The sequence below is a fragment of the Anolis sagrei genome, chromosome 11, assembly GCF_037176765.1.
Source record: "Anolis sagrei isolate rAnoSag1 chromosome 11, rAnoSag1.mat, whole genome shotgun sequence".
Taxonomy (NCBI): Eukaryota; Metazoa; Chordata; class Lepidosauria; order Squamata; family Dactyloidae; genus Anolis; species Anolis sagrei.
In genome coordinates, this window is record NC_090031.1 from 10,952,808 (window position 1) to 10,973,874 (window position 21,067).

A 21,067-nucleotide genomic window follows, 5' to 3' on the forward strand; every position below is an offset into this window, starting at 1 on the left:
TTTGTAATTGTGATATATGATATTTTAATGAGTGTATATGTTTTTTATGGCTGGAAACCAGGCTGAGTCCCTCAATGAGGTTGAGAAGCTCGGTATAGAAAACTGTGAAATAAATAAATAAATAAGTGTTCGAGTCCACTGTTGGGACTACTCTGGCTGAGCCTAACACCTTTTCCAGAGATAGTAATCAATGTGGAGTCAAAACTTCAAGTGGGGGTCTTCATCATGGTAAAGATGGGTTGGGGTAGGAGAGAAGAGCAACAGTTCCTAGCAGAACTCTTTGGCCTTGGAAGATGAAATCCTTGCAGAAGAGGAGCCTCGAAATGTCTTTTGGCAACGTTGGCCATGGGCTGTGTTCTGCTCTCAATTACTCAGGATTTATAAGTTGTGGGGTGGAGGGTTGCATCCAGGGTTTTCCAAACAAAAGCTAGTGGTGTTTCCTCCAGTGTGTGTGTGTGTGTATGTCTGCAGCACTAACAAATAGGCTCAAGATTTACGGGGATCGCCAGGGGAAATCAGCCTTCGGTGGAGGAGCGCCCGTGTCAGCGGGGCCAAGACCTCGGTTTGCTGTAGGGGATGATTTAATTTGGGCGTGTTGCATGCTCAGCAACTGGAAATGGGAAGTGTTTCTCTGAGATGGGGCTGTTTGCTTTTCCGCCTGCACCTATCATATTCCCACTAGCCTTGTTTAAAAATATATATCAAGCCGTGTACAGTTTATACAGCGAAGCCTTTGTGTCTCTGGCAAGAAACACACGTGCGACGCTCGGCCTTGGGGCTCAAGAGGAATCCCCACACAGATTCTCTCCCCCCACTTCCCCCCTCCCTCTGCGGCCCTGCTTTCAATTGACATCTCCAGGAATTGTATCTCTTCTCTTGTTGGGAAATATAGATTCCCCAATAAAAGTCCAGACCTACCTCCTGATTTATTTATTTATGAATAAATAAATAAATAAATGAGATTTCAACAGAAAGGAGGAAACCATGAAAATGAACAAAATCTGGCTACCAGTATTAAAAACTCTAACATTACAACAGCACAACAACAGAGAGGAAACAAACAAGGACATCTAATCACCTCTCAACAAAAGTTTGCTTGAGGCACTGTCAGGCCATTATATGCTAATCAAGGCGGTCAGTTGAAATATTCACACCTAGCTCCAGCAGACAAGAGTCCTTTGTCTCACCCTGGTCATTCCACAGATATATAAACCCTTTTTCCTAGTTCCAACAGACCTCACTGCTTCTGAGGATGCTTGGCATAGATGCAGGCGAAACGTCAGGAGAGAATGCCTCTAGACCATGGTCATATAGCCCGAAAAAACTACAACAACCCAGAGACTCAACCTGTTCTGATGTTTTGTGTGGTTTTAGCTGGGTTATACTTTGTTAAGTCACCTAAGACGAGGATGTGCATTCGGGATAAACCTTGACCTATTTTGTGTCCTGGCTTTCAGTAAGGGCCACGATCCATTTTTTGGGAAACTCCTGAAATCGAGAGGGCAGGTATCTTTTCGCTCTGTGGTGCCAAAAGATCCATTTTCCATTGGTTCATAATGGGAGGGGGAGCTTCCCATCATTTTAGGCATTGAAGCTGTTTTACTCTAGAGGAGAGGTGCTCAGCTTTAAGGAGACTTCTTACCTGTTTCTTCTCTAGAGGAGGCACTTGACTACAGGCAGGTGTGAGCACTTTCTAGGTCTGCATGCCACACGTGCACACACTCTCTTTCCAACACACAGAGCAAGTTCTCATTGTTACTCTAGAGGAGGCTTGTGGCTACACGCAACACATACACACTCTTTCCACAGCAAGGAGGCATGGATCACCACATGCTCACAAATAACAAGTGAAGAGCTTACTTTTGTGTTGAGCTGATTTTCGTATTGGGAGAGGCCTTCCCGTTATTTATTTATTTATTTACAGCTTCTATATTCCACCCTTCTCACCCCGCAGGGGACTCAGGACGGATTACAGTGTACACATATATGGCAAACATTCGATGCCAATTTTTGACATACATACATATACAGACATACACAGAGGCTATTTAACTTTTTCTGGCTGCCAGGGGAGCTGTCGCTTTCGTCGTCCATCTGCGATGCTGATGAAGCACTTCCGCATTCCCCGCATGCTTCTCCGCTGGAATGCTTTTGCTGGAGTCTTCTTTATGGCCTCATAAATCAGTTAATTTAGCCTCCCCACACTTTTTTAAGGTGGTACCTAATTTTCCTACTTGACAGATGCAACTGTCTTTCGGGTTGCAAAGGTTGACAACAGGCTACACACAATAGGTTGGAAACCCACTCCAACCCGGGCTGGCTTCGAACTCATGACTTTTTAGTCAGAGTGATCTTAATGCAGCTAACACTCAGCCAGCTGCGCCACAATCCTGGTACATGCTCCTGAAGGTACATGCTCCCGTAGGTAACAAAAGTAATTAAAGAACAGATGAAACGAAAGGAAACATTTTCATGCACAACTCTACCTTGGACTTGTCATTTCAGGGGGAAAGTGGGGTATACTAAGACAGAAATGGTAGGTCTTTTATTACATCACTTTCCCCGCCAGAAAGAACTGGAGATATTTTGCTGCTGTCTTTGCCTTGAGGGCTAAACCAAATTGCACATGGCACAAAGCAAAAGTGGGTGATAATACTTCCCCTGAGAAGAATTAGTCCATTCTGCAGCCCTCCGCTTAAGTCAGATGCTTTCTTCTTTTCCCGTTCTTCTGTCAAACGGGATTTCAGGTGAATGCGCACCATCGGGTATGTGTCTGGCATCGCTGAATCAGCCATTCATCTTGTCTGATCACATCCTTATCTTTTCCTCTCATCCTCCTCGCTCCTGACGGCAGCCTTGCTTCATGTGTCAACACTATTTTCCCAGTGTTTATGTTTGTGCATATAGATATATTTTCAATATTACAATGCTCGCTCATCTATCCATCCCCTTTTTGTGGTCAAAGTTAAGGTAAAGTGCGGACATTGACTGTGGATAAGTTGAACCAGATTTTTGGGTTGGTTTTCAGACCCACAAAGTATAACATTATTGTTGTTGAAATGTCAAATATGATGTCATATGACAGGTTTATTACTTATAAACACAATATAGAGGAAGAAATTTTCTTTGTCATGGATAATTGGACTATTATGTAGATAAACATAACAGTCCAATCTGTCTGATGATTTAACACAGGGGTCCGCAAACTATGGCCCGGGGGCTGGATACGGCCCTCCAAGGTCATTTACTCGGCCCTCACTCAGACAACCTAAGTCTGAAATGACTTGAAAGCATTCAACCACAACAACAATCCTATCTCATCAGCTAAAAGCAGGCCCACACTTCCCATTGAAATACTAATAAGTTTATATTTGTTAAAATTGTACTTCATTTTAATTATTTTATTGGGGTTTTTTTGCAGTACAGATATGTGTTGTGTGCATAAGAATTCATTCATGATGTTTTTCAAATTATAATCCGGCCCTCCAACAGTTTGAGGGACTGTGACCTGGCCCTCTGCTTAAAACGTTTGTGGATCCCTGATTTAAAGAGTCACGTGTAGATGTTTCGAAGGACTATTTGAACTTGCTAGGACTTTAAGATCATCTGGGGAGGACCTGGTCTCGATCCTGCCTGCGTCACAAATACGTTTGGTGGGGACGAGAGACAGGGCCTTCTCAGTGGTGGCCCCTCAGCTATGGAACACCCTTCCTAGGGACATTAGATCGGCCCCCTCCCTCTTAACATTCCAGAAAAGAGTCAAGACCTGGCTGTTCAAGCAAGCATTTGAAAATGCAATGTAAAAAACATAGGAACTTGGAACGACTGGATGACGAGATAAATAATGTTTTATACTATGTATTGATGTTTTAAATGTTTTATGATGTTCTTGGGCAGTTCCTTGTTTTGGTGTTGGTGTTGGAAACACCTTCTTCAGGTAATGAATTCCTCTTAATATTTCAACAGGAGACAAGTCTCTGGTACTATAATTACATGTGTGAAAAGAACAACAACATACATAAAATAGATATGCTATAGCACTCCTATTGTTATGTTAACATTAAATCAATACATAACTAATACAAGATAGTCAAAGTAATGCTCACCTACGTGTAGACAGACTGGACTATTATGTTTATCTACATGAATATGGACATTTATCCACGACAAAGAGAAGTTGTTCCTCTATATTATGTTTATAAGTAAGAAACCTGTCATATGACATCATATTTGAAGTTTCAACAACAATAACATAATACTTTGTGTATCTTAGTAATAGTGTTAGACGAGGGTTGAATGAAAAGTAATGCCTCCACCTTCGTAACTCCTCAACAGATCGCAGTACTGGTATGCGGCAGGTACTGCCTTGTTCAGTAGACTCTCCTCTACAGTTCCATTTTGACAGGAAGCCTTAGCAATGAACGGTTGTGTTGTTAAAGTGTGAAGTATAGAATCTTGTGCAGACAGTCGGTCAGTGCGACTTAAGCAACGTGCAATCAATGAATTCTTGACAGCAAAAGGGATCACCCCAAAAGAGCTTCATCAGAGAATGCAAGCTGTTTATGGTGATCGTGTTGATGTGAGTACCGCGCGTTGTTGGGCAAGTAAGTTCAAAGATGTTTAGGTGGGAACATTTGACTTGCGTGACAAACAAAGAGTTGGATGTCCTGTGGCAGCAACCACCGAGATTGTGTTGATGTGAGTACTGTGCATTGTTGGGCGAGTAAGTTTAAAGATGTTGAGGTGGGAACATCTGACTTGCGTGACAAACAAAGAGTTGGACGTCCTGTGACAGCAACCACCGAGATTGTGTTGATGTGAGTACTGTGCGTTGTTGGGCAAGTAAGTTTAAAGATGTTGAGGTGGGAACATCTGACTTGCGTGACAAACAAAGAGTTGGACGTCCTGTGACAGCAACCACCGAGTTTCACAAGCAAAAGGTTGACAGATTGATTCAGGACAATTGTTGTATCACTCAGAGAGAAATTTCAAGCATAATTGGAATTTCACAAGAACGTGTGGGTCACATTATTGCTTTGCTTGGCTATCAGAAGATCTGTGCACGATGGGTACCCAGGATGCTGATGCCTGAAATGAAAGCGCACAGATTTGAAACTTCAGAGAATGGATCTCACCACCATACGGCATCCTCCATACAGTCCAGATTTAGCACCGTCTGACTTCCATCTGTTCCCGATGATGGAAGAAAATCTGCGGGGACATCGTAATGTTTCTAATGAAGACGTTGATAGAACGGTGAGGCACTGGTTGCGGAAACAGAGTGTCGACTTCTTCTGTGACGGCTTCAGAAAACTTGTTCATCGTTGGCAGAAATGTATCCAATTGTCTGGTGATTATGTGGAAAAGTGAATAGTGGTAGTTAAAGAGCACATTCTAAAGATTATTTCTGCATTTAATTTATTAAAATATTCCAAATCAAACCCAAGTAATGAAGGTGGAGGCATTACTTTTCATTCAACCCTCATGTGTATGTATATATATTGGTTTTCAGACCGTCATTTCTAGACTGACACATAGGGTAGTCTGAGAGACGTCAATGACGGCTTTGAAAAGGCAAGTGTGCTTTGCCAGAGGTAAGGGGCTGCCCTTGTCCAATGCGGCCATTCTTTTGTTCGCCGGCCGCCTGCGTCCCATGAGACCCTTGCGGCTTTTTTAACGGCAATCGCAATTGTATGAACAGCGTCCTTGCCGTTGAGTACATTGGCGTTCTGAATTATTTAAGGTTTGCGTGAAAGAAGGTGATGGGGCCGTCAGGGAGCCCGAGAGAGATTCCTGCTTTTCGTGTAATTGTGTACAAAAAAGAATCCAAATCACAATGAGCTCAAAGTCGTCTGAGGAAAGCTCCCGACACGCTGAACTTGGGAAAGTGCTTGGGTGGATCTTCCCCAACTTTATCCAATTGCATGGAACATGGGAATACTTAACCCAAATCTGTCTCTTTTAATTATTTTCCTCTGGACAGATAAAAGCTTCCTATAGGTTCCTGTAGAATAGTTGCTCTTTCAAGCGTTCTGCCATGACTTTGATACTAAGCGATTAAAGCATGCGAGGGGAAAGAACGCAGCCCCAACCTTTAACTCCCTGTTCCTGGGCCCCTGACTGAAGCTTTGATTGTTGACCTAAATTCCCCTTTCATAACTAAGTCCTGTCACCTTTGGTTGCGTTCTCCCAGCAAAGCAGGCAATGACAACTTCCAGAAGTTGTGGGGATTGTTAATTTTTCTTCCCACCCCGAGTTTCCCCCTGGAGAACATGACTGGCACCCCTCGGCTCCACTGAGCTTGCAATAAACAACATCCTATCTGCTCCGTAACTCCATTCATACTTCTCCCCTTTGGCTCTCCGAAAGGTGGTCTCCATGTGAACTATCAAAACAAGAAAGTTTTAGGGGAAGTGTCACATCAGAGTCCCTTTGTAGCCCTTTTGGACATTACTGGAAGTGTGTGCTGTCGCACGCTGGGCCTGTGCATAAGACTGTAGACAGGACATAAATTCCGTGTGTCCAACGGGACGCCGGGGCTGCCTCAGATTAAAGGCCCTTGGATTTCCTTAAAACAGAGTCTTTAGATTGCTTAAAGGTTCAACAATGTTCTTTATTAATGAAAACAAACAGGTACTTTAAAGCTTTCTTAACAGTCTATAGGCTCTTTCACTCTTGTCCACAGGGAACAGGCACTATCTTCATGACTGGTATTTTAACTAAGGGGGAAATCCTTAACTTCTAATCTGGGCAGTCTTTCTTTGCCTCTGTTGGCGTGGAGTCCCTACACCCAGTACCAACTGCGTCTGGCTTCTGCGAGTGACCCTTACCAAGCAGAGCTTTGTAGACTTCCAAAGGAAAAAGGAGTTCAAGTTTCAGTGAAGTCCCTAAGCAAAGGAGCTGTAAGGCTGTATAATCCTCGGCCAAGCTACGGGACCTTTCTCCCCGGCCAAGCTGTAGAAGACGAAGCTTTCTACAGGAGCTCTTGGTATTATGTCTTGCACGGAAAGCTTCTCTGTGTGGACTGAACCTAAAAAGGCTCCTATTCCCTCCAAAAACCCAAAAAGGGGGCAGGACCAGGGAACCTAACTATAATTGACAGGTGGCTTGCCCTATGATTGCAGCCAAAAGAAGCCACCTATCTGCAGAGTCCCTGAAACTTAGGACTATAACAAACATTCAATACAAAGCAAACAAAATTGGAGCTCCTGGTGCAGTTATACTTGCACAAAGTGGATTGATGAATGTTTTGAGCTTCTCTGGGTTGTTGTAGGTTTTTCGGACCGTATGGCCATGTTCTAGAAGCATTCGATCTGGATGAGGGCTAACAAATTGAAATTGAATCCAGACAAGACAGAGGTACTCCTGGTCAGTCGTAAGGCCGAACAGGGCATAGGGTTACAGCCTGTGTTGGATGGGGTCGCACTCCCCCTGAAGACGCAGGTTCGCAGTCTAGGTGTGATGCTGGACTCATCGCTGAGCCTGGAATCTCAGGGGAGCATTCGCACAGTTAAAGCTTGTGCGCCAGCTACGCCTTTACCTTGGGAAGTCTGACTTGGCCACGGTAGTCCACGCTCTTGTTACATCCCGTATAGACTACCGCAACGCTCTCTACATGGGGTTGCCTTTGAAGACTGTCTGGAAGCTTCAATTGGTCCAATGGACGGCAGCCAGGTTGCTAATTGGAGCGGCTCTCAGGGAGCATACAACTCCTCTGTTGCGCCAGCTCCACTGGCTGCCAATCTGCTACCGGGCACAATTCAAAGTGCTGGCTTTAGCCTATAAACGGTTCTGGCCCAACTTACCTGTCCGAACGAATCTCCCCTTATGAACCGTTGAGGATCTTAAGATCACCTGGAGAGGCCCTACTCTCGGTCCCGCCATTATCACAAGCACGGCTGGCGTGAACGAGAGACTGGGCCTTCTCAGTGGTGGCCCCTCGACTATGGAACGCCCTTCCTAGGGAGATCAGATCGGCTTCTTCGCTCCTAGCATTTCGGAAGAATCTTATTTGAGCAAGCATTTGCGAATACTGAGTAGCAGACATGAGAACAGAACAACTACCTAACGGGACTGGACATTGTTTTAATGAGTATTTATTGAATTATGTTTTATTACAGTGTTATGATGTTATTGATGTTGACGTTTTATATTGTAATTGTGTTCTTGGTGGCATTGAATTTTACCTTGTAACCTCAGCTCCACAACCTCAGAAGATGCTTGACATAATTGCAGGTGAAACGTCAGGAGAGAATGCTTCTGGAACATGGCCAGACAGCCTGAAAAACTTACAGCAACTCAATTTTCACAAAGCTTTGGAACTAGTCCCATGCTGAACTTGCTGACCGAAAGGTCGGAGGTTCGAATCTGGGGAGTGGGGTGAACTTCCGCTGTTAGCCCCAGCTTCTGCCAACCTAACAGTTTGAAAACATGCAAATATGAGTAGATCAACAACCCATTTTCCTAGTTTCCAACATACCTCACAACCTATGAAGATGTTTGACATAGATGCAGGTGAAACGTCAGGAGAGAATGCTTCTGGAACATGGCCAGACAGCCTGAAAAACTTACAGCAACTCGGTTTTCACAAAACTTTGGAACTAGGCCCATGCTGAACTTGCTGACCGAAAGGTTGCAGGTTCGAATCTGGGGAGTGGGATGAGCTTCCGCCATTAGCCCCAGCTTCTGCCAACCTAGCAGTTCGAAAACATGCAGATGTGAGTAGATCAGTAGGTACCTACAAAACATGGTTGGATATCTCATCAGAAGTCTGTGATTTACTGTCAGAGACCTAAATCATACCTTTGAGATCATTGTTACACGACATAATGTGGTTTCACCTTTAATAGGACAATTTTCTTTCCTTTTGAAAGAGGTATTTGAATGTTTTCCTCCCTTCCCAGCTATCACCCAAAGAATTCTAGGAATGGTGACTTTTTTTGGTGAGGGGGCTGAGAATTAGGAAACAAAGCCATCTGTTGAAAAGTTGATCCAAATGAATGACGTCAAACATGCAGGTCAAATAAAGTTAATGAGATGTCTGTCTTAGTGTAATTTCACAAGATCTCTGTCCACCTGCTCCTGACATCGGATGGAAGTCCCATTGATGTCACTGGCTTTGAGCAATTCTTAACCTTTGGTTGGATACTTGACTCCTTTCGCTCATTCTCCTTGGCTTGGGCAACAGATTGGTTAGTGCTCCTACTGCTGTGTCCACTTGCGTTTTGGAAACTAGCTTGGGTACCTGGCATTGCTCAGGTTATTTGAACAAGTAAATTTTGCAATTGTACCAAATGTGTAACATTGTAGATTAGCAACAACTGACATCATGCCAGGTTAACCCTGGGAAACTCCATCAGTACTTAAAGTTTGTTATGCTGGGCAAGTTTGCTCTGGATGCATTGTCAGTGGGGTTCAGTGTGCTCTCTGGATGTAGGGTAAACTATATAAACAAAAATGTAATGTTCGTTTGTGGGATTAACAGAACTCAAAAACTACTGGACGAATTGACACCAAATTTGGCAGCAAAACACATTCTAATCCGATCTATGTCTTTCAAACAAAAAAACGTAAAAAAATGAAGGGGAAATAACTTAAAACTCCACAAAAAGAAAACTGCCGTACAGAGCATGCACAAAAGGCCTTCTCCCCATCGTGCGAGAATGAAGCACCATCCGTTGTGAGGGAAGAGAAGCCTTGCCATGGAGTCCCTTTCCATGCAGGAAAACAGAGTCCTTTTTCTTTTGGGGAGGGGAGGGATTGAGGAAAGGAAAGAGGGAAGGAAGGAGAAGGCCTGGCCCAACGGAGGGGTGGGGGCTTGGCGAGGCAAGCCCTGGCAGCAGCTGGAGCCACTGCAGTAGCTCCATGAGGCCCACGTGGCTACCAGGTAACTCTTCCCCCAAGACCAGAGGATTGCAAGGCAAGCCTGACTGCAGGAGTGGCTGCACCCCCCCCCCCCCAATTGAGTGAAGGGAGGATGCGAACCATGGGAAGGGCAGCAACTCTCCCACTTGGGCTCCATATCCCCCCTTTCACACCGCCCTCACCCCCCAAAAAACTTTTAAAAACCCGTACAAACTGTCCTGGAGGAAGGTGAGGAAAGAAAGGGAAAGGAGAGAAGAAAGGAAGAAAAGGATTGGTGAAGAGAAGATTATGAATGGAAGGAAAGGTAGAAGGAAAGAGGAAAGAAGGGAAAGGAGGCAGGGATGGGAGAGGAAAGGAAGGGAAGAGGCAGGGAAGGAACAAAGAAAGAAAGAAAGAAAGAAAGAAAGAAAGAAAGAAAGAAAGGGAGAAATTGGTGAAGGGAAGGGAAGACTATAGAATCAGAAAGTCCTAGAGTTGGGAGAGACCTGGTGGGCCGTCCAGGCCAACCCCATTCTGTGAAGAAGCAAGAAAATCACATTCAAAGCACCCCCAACAGATGGCCACTCAGCCTCTGTTTCAAAGAGGCTTTTTTGAGTGTTTTGGCCAGCATGAATATAACTGAAAAGCCTTGCAGCTTCTCATTACTTTATTTTCCATACCACCTTGCACCTTAACAGCCTGGCTTCTACTAGCTAGCAGGAAACCTTTGGTGGGAGGAGTTTCCTAGCCCAGATTGCTTCATGTCTGCAAATCCTCTGTTTTCTGAGGGCCACAGCAACGCGTGGCCAGATACAGCTAGTTATCATTTATTTATTTACAGCATTTATATGCTGCCTTTCTCACCCCGAAGGGGACTCAGAGCGGCTTACAAGTTATATGTACGTACAATATATTATATTATTGGCATAATAATATAATATATTATTATCTTACACACATGCATATTTTTTATTATGTGTATAGATGACTATTTTTAATTTAATGTAATAGAGTAATAATTTCCCTTCTGCCCTTATCCATATTTACTTATTTTTCCCCTTTCTTTTTCTTTGTGTGGGTGGAATGTAGGTCTCTATGACAAATGTTCGTACACCGTCCTTGACCGAGGATGGGTCCTGGGAATTACCAACATGAGCGATCAGGGCAAGAGAGATCCCCGGTATTTTTTTTCCTTGAAGACGGACCGTGCCCGGAAGGTCACAACCATCACAGATCACCGCAGCTACCTCCCAAACCAATGGGTCCACCTCGCCATCACTTACGATGGACGCCTGATGAAGCTTTACGTGAATGGTGCCCAAGTGGCAACAAGTCGGGAACAAGTGGGAAGCATTTTCAGCTCTTTGACCTCAAAGTGCAAGGTGCTCCTCCTTGGAGGCAACGCCTTGAATCAGAATTACCGAGGCTATATAGAACATTTCAGTCTTTGGCGGACAGCTCGGTCTCAGAAGGAGATTCTGATGGACATGGCCCAGGTGACTCATGGAGTAGATGCTCCTCTACCTCAGCTAGTTTTTCAGGAGACTTTATTGAATGTGAAAAGCATCTGGTCCCCCATGAAAGATAGTCCAAGTCTTCCTCAGATTGAATTATTTTCCCATCCTGACTACTTGTTGGATGCCGGTCTTGAGCCTCCTCCATGTGGGCAAACAGTCTGTGACAACGTGGAGGTCATCACCAGCTACAACAACCTCCCAAACTTTCGGCGCAAGAAGGTCGTCCGCTACCGTGTGGTGAACATCTACGATGACCATCATCGGAACCCAACCATCGGCCTGAAACAGATCGAATTCCAACATCGGCAGCTGAATGATGCCTTCAGTCCTTACAACATCACTTGGGAACTCGAGGTGTTGGAGGTGAAGAACTCCACCCTGCGACATCGCCTCATCCTGGCCAATTGCGAAATTAGTAAGATTGGGGATGAGAACTGTGACCCGGAGTGCAACCATACCTTGACTGGATATGATGGAGGGGACTGCCGGCACGTGCGCCATGTGTCATTCAACAGGAAAAAGCAGAACGGTGTGTGTGACATGGATTGTAACTACGAGAAGTACAACTTTGATGGCGGGGATTGCTGCAACCCAGAGATAACAGATGTCACCAAGACATGCTTTGACCCACATTCTCCTCACAGGTAGGCACTGTCTTAAATAAGGTCCTTGTAAACATACCAGATTGATCTATGCTCTCTTCATTACTGTATAGCTCCCAGACCACCATGCCCTGAACTAGTTCTAATTGGTTACTTGCAATTGATTAATCATAAGGATTTGCAATTACTTAATTGCATTTATTTATCAACTAGCATGGATACCCTTGAAACGTTATTATTTTATTTTACAAAATTCATAAAACCGCCTCGAGTCGCCTGCGGGCTGAGAGGGGCGGTATACAAGTATAATAAATAAATAGTAAATAAATAAGGTTTGCATAAGGTTAACCCCCTGAAACTCCATCAGTAGTTAAAGTTTGTCAGGTTGGGCAACTTTGCTCTAGATGCATCATTAGTAAGTTCAATGTGATCTGTGGCTTCAGGCTAAACTACAGCTTGCACCACGGTGGGTCAGTCCCCTTAAATCCCTCCAGTAGGTTCAGTTGCTCATGGAGGTTCTGTGTGCCAAATTTGGTCCAGATCCATCATTGGTGGTGGTCACAGTGTCTCTGGATGTAAGTGAACTACAACTCCCAGAAATGAAGGTCAGTTCCCCCCAAAACTTCTCCAGTATTTTCAGTTGGTCATTGGGGTTCTGTGTGCCAAGTTAGGTCCAGGGCCATTGTTGGTTCCAGAGTGCTCTTTGATCTGTATTAAGAGGTCACGGCATTAGGAAGGTTGAGAACCATGGACCTAAAGCTTCATAGAGCTTCAGTTAAACAATTTCAAAACTCCCTGTTTGAGCGGTGATGGCACGATCATCAGCATAGATGAAACTCTCTGTTCCTTCTGGCAGTGGCTGATCATTTGTGTAAATGTTGAACATTGATGGAGCGATGTATTAAGGAGTCACAACATTAGGAAGGTTGAGAACCATGGACCTAAAGCTTCGGAGAACTTCTGTTAAACCATTTCAAAGCTCCCTGTTTGAGCGGTGATGGGATGATCATTAGCATAGATGAAACTTTCTGTTCCTTCTGGTAGTGGCTGATCATCTGTGTAAAAGTTGAACATTGATGGAGGGATCTATCTATCAATCTTGTCTGTCTGTCTATTTATCCCTCTTGTCTGTCTGTCTGTCTATCTATCTATCTATCTATCTATCTATCTATCTATCTATCCCGTCTGTCTGTCTGTCTATCTATCTATCTATCTATCTATCTATCTATCTATCCCGTCTGTCTGTCTATCTCTCTTCCTCTCTCTCTCTCTCCGTCCATCCATTCATCCATCTATCTATCTATCTATCTATCTATCTATCTATCTATCTATCTATTAGGCCTGGGTAACCACGGAAAAAATTGTTTCTAAACTCGATTCATTTCCAGGGGGCACTAGCGTTTCCAAATTCTAAATACATCCTAAATTTTGAGATTTTAAAATTTCGTTATTTACGAAATTTCGTTAATTTCGAATTGATTTGTTAATGGCGGATGCGATCGCGCAATATGCTAAAAAAACCTCCAAATGGGACAGGGGGAACTTCTGAAGCTTCCCTCTCCTTCTGTTGTTGACTGTTGGTGTGATAAAACAAACAACAACTATAAAACTTGCACCAGACATGCAAAAATAATTACGAAATAATTACGAAAAAATTACGAAATAATTTCGAAATAATAACGAAACAATAACGAAATAAATTGAAAAAATTGTTTCAAATCTAATTTACTCCTTACACTATTCCTGCATGGCTCAATATCGGATCGTAAGCTAATTTAAATACGAATTAATAACGAATTACAAAATTAACGAACGAAACTGCCCAGCCCTACTATCTATCTATCTATCTATCCTATCTATCCATCCATCCATCCATCCATCCATCCATCCATCTTGTCTGTCTGTCTGTCTGTCTGTCTGTCTCTCTCTCTCTCTCTCTCTCACAATCTCTCTATCTATCTCTCCTTTTTGTCTGTCTGTCTATCTATCCCTCCTGTCTGTCTGACCATCTGTCTGCCTATCTATCTATCTATCTATCTATCTATCTATCTATCTATCCCTCCTCTCTCTCTCTCTCTCTCTATCTATTAAGGAGTCACAGCATTAGGAAGGTTGAGAACCATGGACCTAAAGCTTTGGAGACATTCTGTTCAACCATCTCAAAGCTCCCTGCTTGAGTGGTGATGGCACGATCATCAGCATAGATGAAACTCTCTGTCCCTTCTGGCAGTGGCTGGTCATTTGTGTAAATGTTGAGCATTGATGGAGCAATGTATTAAGGAGTCACAGCATTAGGAAGGTTGAGAACCACTGTTCTATAGGATTGAGCCTTTGATTTTGAGTTACCCTTTATTTGCAGTGGCTTGCAAATAATACATCACTGCCAAGAACTGGCAGCATTTTGGAATTTGTCAAAGCTTTGATGGTATTGTGGCCGAAATCTGCTTCGTACCGTTTTTGCTTTCACCTGGTCTTCCCATGCCTTCTGACTTGCTTAAAGCCATTTGATGGATATTATCTCTTTGCGCGTGTAAAATTGTTCCCCAGTGTAAGAGAATGCAATGCGTTTTAATGAAAGTTTTATTCTGGCAATAAACTAAATCAGGATGTTAAAAGTTAGGCAATGAAAACAGATGAAGTTTTATTGCTCGGGAATTATTGCTTCAAGAAGGAGAGAGAGAGAAAAAAAACCTGTACAGATCTATGAATCCCGAGAAGCTTTTTGTTTCTTTTTTAAAAGCCAGAGTGGTCCCATCTTGAGCAATAACTGTCACATGGAAGTAGACACGTATTTATGAGCTCAGGTGAGTTTTAGTGCGGCCTTGTAAATAAAGCCACCAAAGTTACTAGCTCTGCAAACGTTTCATTGATCTCCTGGGAGCTGGCAAAGAAAAGATGGAGAGCTCTGTCTCTCCATTTTGCAGTGGCTACATTTTTGGGATGGGGTTGAAAGTCACAACCGGCACATGGGAAGCTCGCCCTACCAGAGCTGCCTTGCTTAAGAGCAGCATTTCTCAACTTGAGGGTCGCGGCCCCTGGGGGGGTTGTGAGGGGATGTCTGAGGGGTCACCAAAGACCACATTCTTTTCTGTTGCTCATGGAGGTTCTTTGTGGAAAGTTTGGCCCAATTCTATTGTTAGTGGAGTTCAGAATGTGTTTTGATTGTAGGTGAACTAGAAATTCCAGCAACTACAACTCCCAAATGTCAAGGTCTATTTTCCCCAAATGCCATCGGTGTCCGCATCTGGGCATATTGAGTATTTGTGCTAAGTTTGGTCCCAATCTATCATTGTTTGAGTCCACAGTACTCTCTGGATGCAGGTGAACTACAACTCCAAAACTCAAGGTCAATGCCCACCAAACTCTTCCATTATCGTCTGTTGGTCATGGAGTTCTGTGTGCCAAGTTTGGTTCAGTTCCATCATTGGTGGAGTTCAAAATGCTCTTTGATTGTAGGTGAACTATAAAACCCAGCAACTACAACTCCCAAATGTCAAGGTCTATTTCCCCCAAACTCCACCAGTGTTCACATTTGGACATATTGAGTATTTGTGCCAAGCTTGATCCAGATCCATCATTGTTTAAGTGCAAAGTGCTCTCTGGATGCAGGAGAACTACAACTCCAAAAGTCAAGGTCAATGCCCACTAAACCCTTCCTCATAGGGCTCCTTTTCTGTTGGTAATGGGAGTTCTGTGTACCAAGTTTGGTCCAGATCCATCATTGTTTGAGTCCACAGTGCTCTCTGGATGCAGGTGAACTACAACTCCAAAACTCAAGGTTAATGCCCACCAAACTCTTCCAGTATTGTCTGTTGGTCATGGGAGTTCTGTGTGCCAAGTTTGGTTCAGTTCCATCATTTCTGGAGTTCAAAATGCTCTTTGATTGTAGGTGAACTATAACTCCAAAATTCAAGGTTAATGCCCACCAAACTCTTCCATTATCGTCTGTTGGTCATGGTGTTCTGTGTGCCAAGTTTGGTTCAGTTCTGTCATTGGTGGAGTTCAAAATGCTCTTTGATTGTAAGTGAACTATAAAACCCAGCAACTACAACTCCCAAATGTCAAGGTCTATTTCCCCCAAACTCCACCAGTGTTCACATTTGGACATATTGAGTATTTGTGCCAAGCTTGATCCAGATCCATCATTGTTTAAGTCCAAAGTGCTCTCTGGATGCAGGAGAACTACAACTCCAAAAGTCAAGGTCAATGCCCACTAAACCCTTCCTCATAGGGCTCCTTTTCTGTTGGTAATGGGAGTTCTGTGTACCAAGTTTGGTCCAGATCCATCATTGTTTGAGTCCACAGTGCTCTCTGGATGCAGGTGAACTACAACTCCAAAACTCAAGGTCAATGCCCACCAAACTCTTCCATTATCGTCTGTTGGTCATGGAGTTCTGTGTGCCAAGTTTGGTTCAGTTCCGTCATTGGTGGAGTTCAAAATGCTCTTTGATTGTAGGTGAACTATAAAACCCAGCAACTACAACTCCCAAATGTCAAGGTCTATTTCCCCCAAACTCCACCAGTGTTCACATTTGGACGTATTGAGTATTTGTGCCAAGCTTGATCCAGATCCATCATTGTTTAAGTCCAAAGTGCTCTCTGGATGCAGGAGAACTACAACTCCAAAAGTCAAGGTCAATGCCCACTAAACCCTTCCTCATAGGGCTCCTTTTCTGTTGGTAATGGGAGTTCTGTGTACCAAGTTTGGTCCAGATCCATCATTGTTTGAGTCCACAGTGCTCTCTGGATGCAGGTGAACTACAACTCCAAAACTCAAGGTTAATGCCCACCAAACTCTTCCAGTATTGTCTGTTGGTCATGGGAGTTCTGAGTGCCAAGTTTGGTCCAGAGCCATCGTTGGTGGAGTTCAAAATGCTCTTTGATTGTGGGTGAACTATAAATCCCAGCAACTACATCTCCCAAATGTCAAGGTCTATTTTTCCCAAACTCCACCGGTGTTCAGATTTGGGCACATTGAGTATCTGTGCCAAGTTTGGTTCAGATCCATTATTGTTTTGAGTCCATGGTGCAGTCTGAATGTAGGTGAACTACAACTCCAAAACTCAAGGTCAAGGCCCACCAAACCCTTCCCGTATTTTATTTTAAATTAAAACACCTCGTGAGGTCTTTACGCGAGAGTAGGCCGCGTGGAGCAGCTGCCCTTGGCTGGCTCACGCTGCCCATCGGGCCTGACAGATAGTGTAAGCCAGCCAAAGGAGGGGCACTGTGTGGGGCGGGGGGCGTTCCTCTGCGGGCCAGATAAGTGCCCTTGGCGGTCCGGAAGTGGCCCGCGGGCCGTAGTTTCAGGATCCCTGACCTAGAGCTTCGGAGAGCTTCTGTTCAACCATCTCAAAGCTCCCTGCTTGAGCAGTTATGGCACGATCATCAGCATAGATGAAGCTCTCTGTCCCTTCTAGCAGTGGCTGGTCATTTGTGTAGATGTTGAACATGGATGGAGCAAGCATGCTTTCAGGCCATTCTCAGAACTCGGGATGCTTGTCTGTTCAGGTGAAACGTCAGGAGAGATAGTTTCTAGAACATGGCCATACAGCCCGAAAAACTTACAGCTCTATCCCAGCTCCATGTGTCAAATTCCAGCTTTCTTCGGCTCCTCTGTTACAAGGAGGTGGGGATACCCCCTCCCATTTCCCCCTCCAAGTTGGCAGTCATGTTTATGTGCTCATTCTGTTCTGATCCCGTGCCAGGAAGGGGGCTCTGCGCGATGACGTCGAAACCTGGTGCGCCTCTCGACATCCACAGCTGTTCGTCTGGAGCGGATTGTGACTTATGGCTACTAAGCGAGCCTCTGTGTTTTTTAATAGCCACACAAAGCGGCTATTAATAGAAGGAGTTTACCAAAATATAGCACTGTTTGACAGAAAGGGGAAACCTGTGGGAAAGGGGCCAGGAAAATTTCCATCTTGAAATCCGACCAAAAGATGTAAAGTTAACTGCACAAAGGAAAGGGTGGAACCTCGTTCTTGGATATTGATATGATTTTTTTTTTCGACCATGCCTCTCTCCTTTGCCGTGGTGAGTCAGCTCCTTCGTAATACAAGGAAACGGTTGACAAAGAGACAAACAATGGTCTGAAATTTGTTGATGTCTGGAAGGCTTCACTTTGACCAACCCTGTCGTATAGAAAGAAAACCTATTCTTCTGATGGTCTGAATTCTATGGCTAGATTAATAGAATCCTAGAGTTGGATGAGACCTCATGGGCCATCTAGTCCAACCCCATTCTGCCAAGAAGTAGGAAAATTGCATTCAAAGCACCCCTGACAGATGGCCATCCAGCCTCTGTTTCAAAGACTCCAAAGAAGGAGCCTCCGTCACACTCTGGGGCAGACAGTTCCACTGCTGAACATAGAATCATAGAATCATAGAATCATAGAATCAAAGAGTTGGAAGAGACCTCATGTGCCATCCAGTCCAACCCCCTGCCAAGAAGCAGGAATATTGCATTCAAATCACCCCTGACAGATGGCCATCCAGCCTCTGTTTAAAAGCTTCCAAAGAAGGAGCCTCCACCACACTCCGGGGCAGAGAGTTCCACTGCTGAGCGGCTCTCACAGTCAGGAAGTTCTTCCTCATGTTCGGATGGAATCTCCTCTCTTGTAGTTTGAAGCCATTGCTCCGCGTCCTAGTCTCCAGGGAAGCAGAAAACAAGCTTGCTCCCTCCTCCCTGTGGCTTCCTCTCACATATTTATACATGGCTATCATATCCCCTCTCAGCCTTCTCTTCTTCAGGCTAAACATGCCCAGCTCCTTAAGCTGCTCCTCATAGGGCTTGTTCTCCCAGACCTTTTATCATTTTAGTCATTCTCCTCTGGACACATTCCAGCTTGTCAATATCTCTCTTGAATTGTGGTGCCCAAAATTGGACACAATATTCCAGATGTGGTCTAACCAAAACAGAATAGAGGGATAGCATGACTTCCCTAGATCTAGACACTATTCTCCTATTGATGCAGGCCAAAATCCCATTGGCTATTTTTGCTGCCACATCACATTGTTGGCTCATGTTTAACTTGCTGTCCACGAGGACTCCAAGATCTTTTTCACACGTACTGCTCTCGAGCCAGGCATTGTCCCCCCTTCTGTATCTTTGCATTTCGTTTTTCCTGCCAAAGTGGAGTATCTTGCATTTGCCACTGTTGAACTTCATTTTGTTAGTTTTGGCCCATCATCTCTCTAATCTGTCAAGATCGTTTTGAATCCTGCTCCTGTCCTCTGGAGTATTGGCTATCCCTCCCAATTTGGTGTCGTCTGCAAACTTGATGATCCTGCCTTCATCTTTTCTAACCCTAACATCTTTTACAGTCCTTTCAAATGTTCAGGTGGAATCTCCTTTCTTACATTGCTTCATTGCGTCCTAGTCTCCAGTAGAAAACAAGCTTCCTCCCTCCTCCCTATGACTTCCTCTCACATCTTGATCCATGGCCCTCATCACGTCTCCTATCAGCCTTCTCTTCTCTAAACATGCCCAGCTCATTCAGCCGCTCCTCATAGGGCTTCTTTTCCAGACCCTTGATCCTTTGAGTCGGCCTCCTCTGGACGTATTCCTCCCTTCATGATGAAATGATGGCAACAGACTTGGACAGCAGTGGCTCCCAAAGTGACCCATTTAAGGTTTTTTTGGTCATGTCAGGGGTGACTTGAGAAACTGCAAGTCGCTTCTGGTGTGAGAGAATTGACCGTCTGCAAGGATGTTGCCCAGGGGACGCCGGATGATTTGATGTTTTTTTATCATCCTTGTAGGAGGCTTCTCTCATGTCCCCGCATGAGGAGCTGGAGCTGATAGAGGGAGCTCATCCGCGCTCTCCCCAGATTCGAACCTGCGACCTGTCGGTCTTTAGTCCTGCTGGCACAGGGCTTTAACCCACTGTGCCACCGGGGGCTCCTACCCATTTAAGGTGTAATCAGGTGTCAAACAGAGATGTGTTATTGCCCCAACCTTATTCTACATCTTCATTGCTATGATACTTCACTTGTTGATGGGAAGCTTCCCACCGGAGTGGAAATCATCTATCAGACAGATGGCAAACTGTTTAACCTCAGTTGGCACACTGAAAGCCAAAACCAAGGTTACAACAACATCTGTTATAGAACTCTAATATGCTGATGACAATGTCATCTGTGCGCATTCAGAAGAAGACCTACAAGCCGCTCTAAACACCTTCACAGAAGCATACGAGAAGCTCGGCCTGTCATTAAACATCGAGATAACCAAAGTGCTCTTCCAGCAGTCGCCAGCCAATCCCTTTCCAATGCCAGAGATACAGCTTAATGGTTTAACATTAGAAAATGTTGACCATTTCTGCTACCTTGGCAGCCACCTCTCCACCAAAGTCAACACTGACAACAAAATACACTGAGCTCTGCGAGTACAGCATTTTTCCAAATGAAAAATCAAGCCCCCACCCAACCCCACCAGTATTCAAATTGGGGCGTAGCAGGTATTTGTGCCAAATTTGATCCAGTGAATGGAAACAAAGCCTGTATATTTACATTACGATTCATAACAGTAGCAAAATTACAGTTACGAAGTAGCAACGAAAATATTTGTATATTTGGGCGTCACCACAACATGAGGAACTGTATCAAGTTTAGAATAGATGGCTTCCAAGAAATAGTCGGTGATAGCACGATGACAGGTTTTACTTCGAGCTTTCAATGAGCTATCCAAGGTACTAAAACTTTTTGGGGAATACATTTCAGGACCTTAGATAGTGCCTTTAAAGTTCACTAAACCGCAGAGGAGATTTGCTTGCTTGATGTTTATGTTTTGGTTTTATTTTGCTGTAATATGTTTTTGGGCTTGGCCTCATGTAAGCCGCTCCGATTCCCCATCAGGAGAGATGGTGGCGGGGTATAAATAAAAATTATTATTATTATTATTATTATTATTATTATTTGCATAACATCCTTCCAATGATGTAAAAGCAACCAGGTGGCCTTCTTTGGTTCACTTTTCTCCCTCCAGCCACTAAATGTGGGCCGTAGCAGCTAAACTGTGAGTGTTTGGGACCTTAGGATGTTACGCAGGGAGGAAGAAAATTCTGATATCTACAGTGACAAAAAGAGTCATGAAAATGTAATAATA

General features: G+C 44.2%; 1 protein-coding gene across 1 annotated transcript in view; it reads left to right on the forward strand.

Moving 5' to 3' along the window:
* Positions 1-21,067, forward strand: part of PAPPA (pappalysin 1) — a 231,247-nt gene that overhangs the window by 24,692 nt on the left and 185,488 nt on the right. Inside the window, exon 3 of the mRNA XM_067471886.1 lies at positions 10,933-12,004. Within this exon, the coding sequence (XP_067327987.1) occupies positions 10,933-12,004 (1,072 nt within the window). The remainder of the gene's footprint in view (positions 1-10,932; positions 12,005-21,067) is intronic.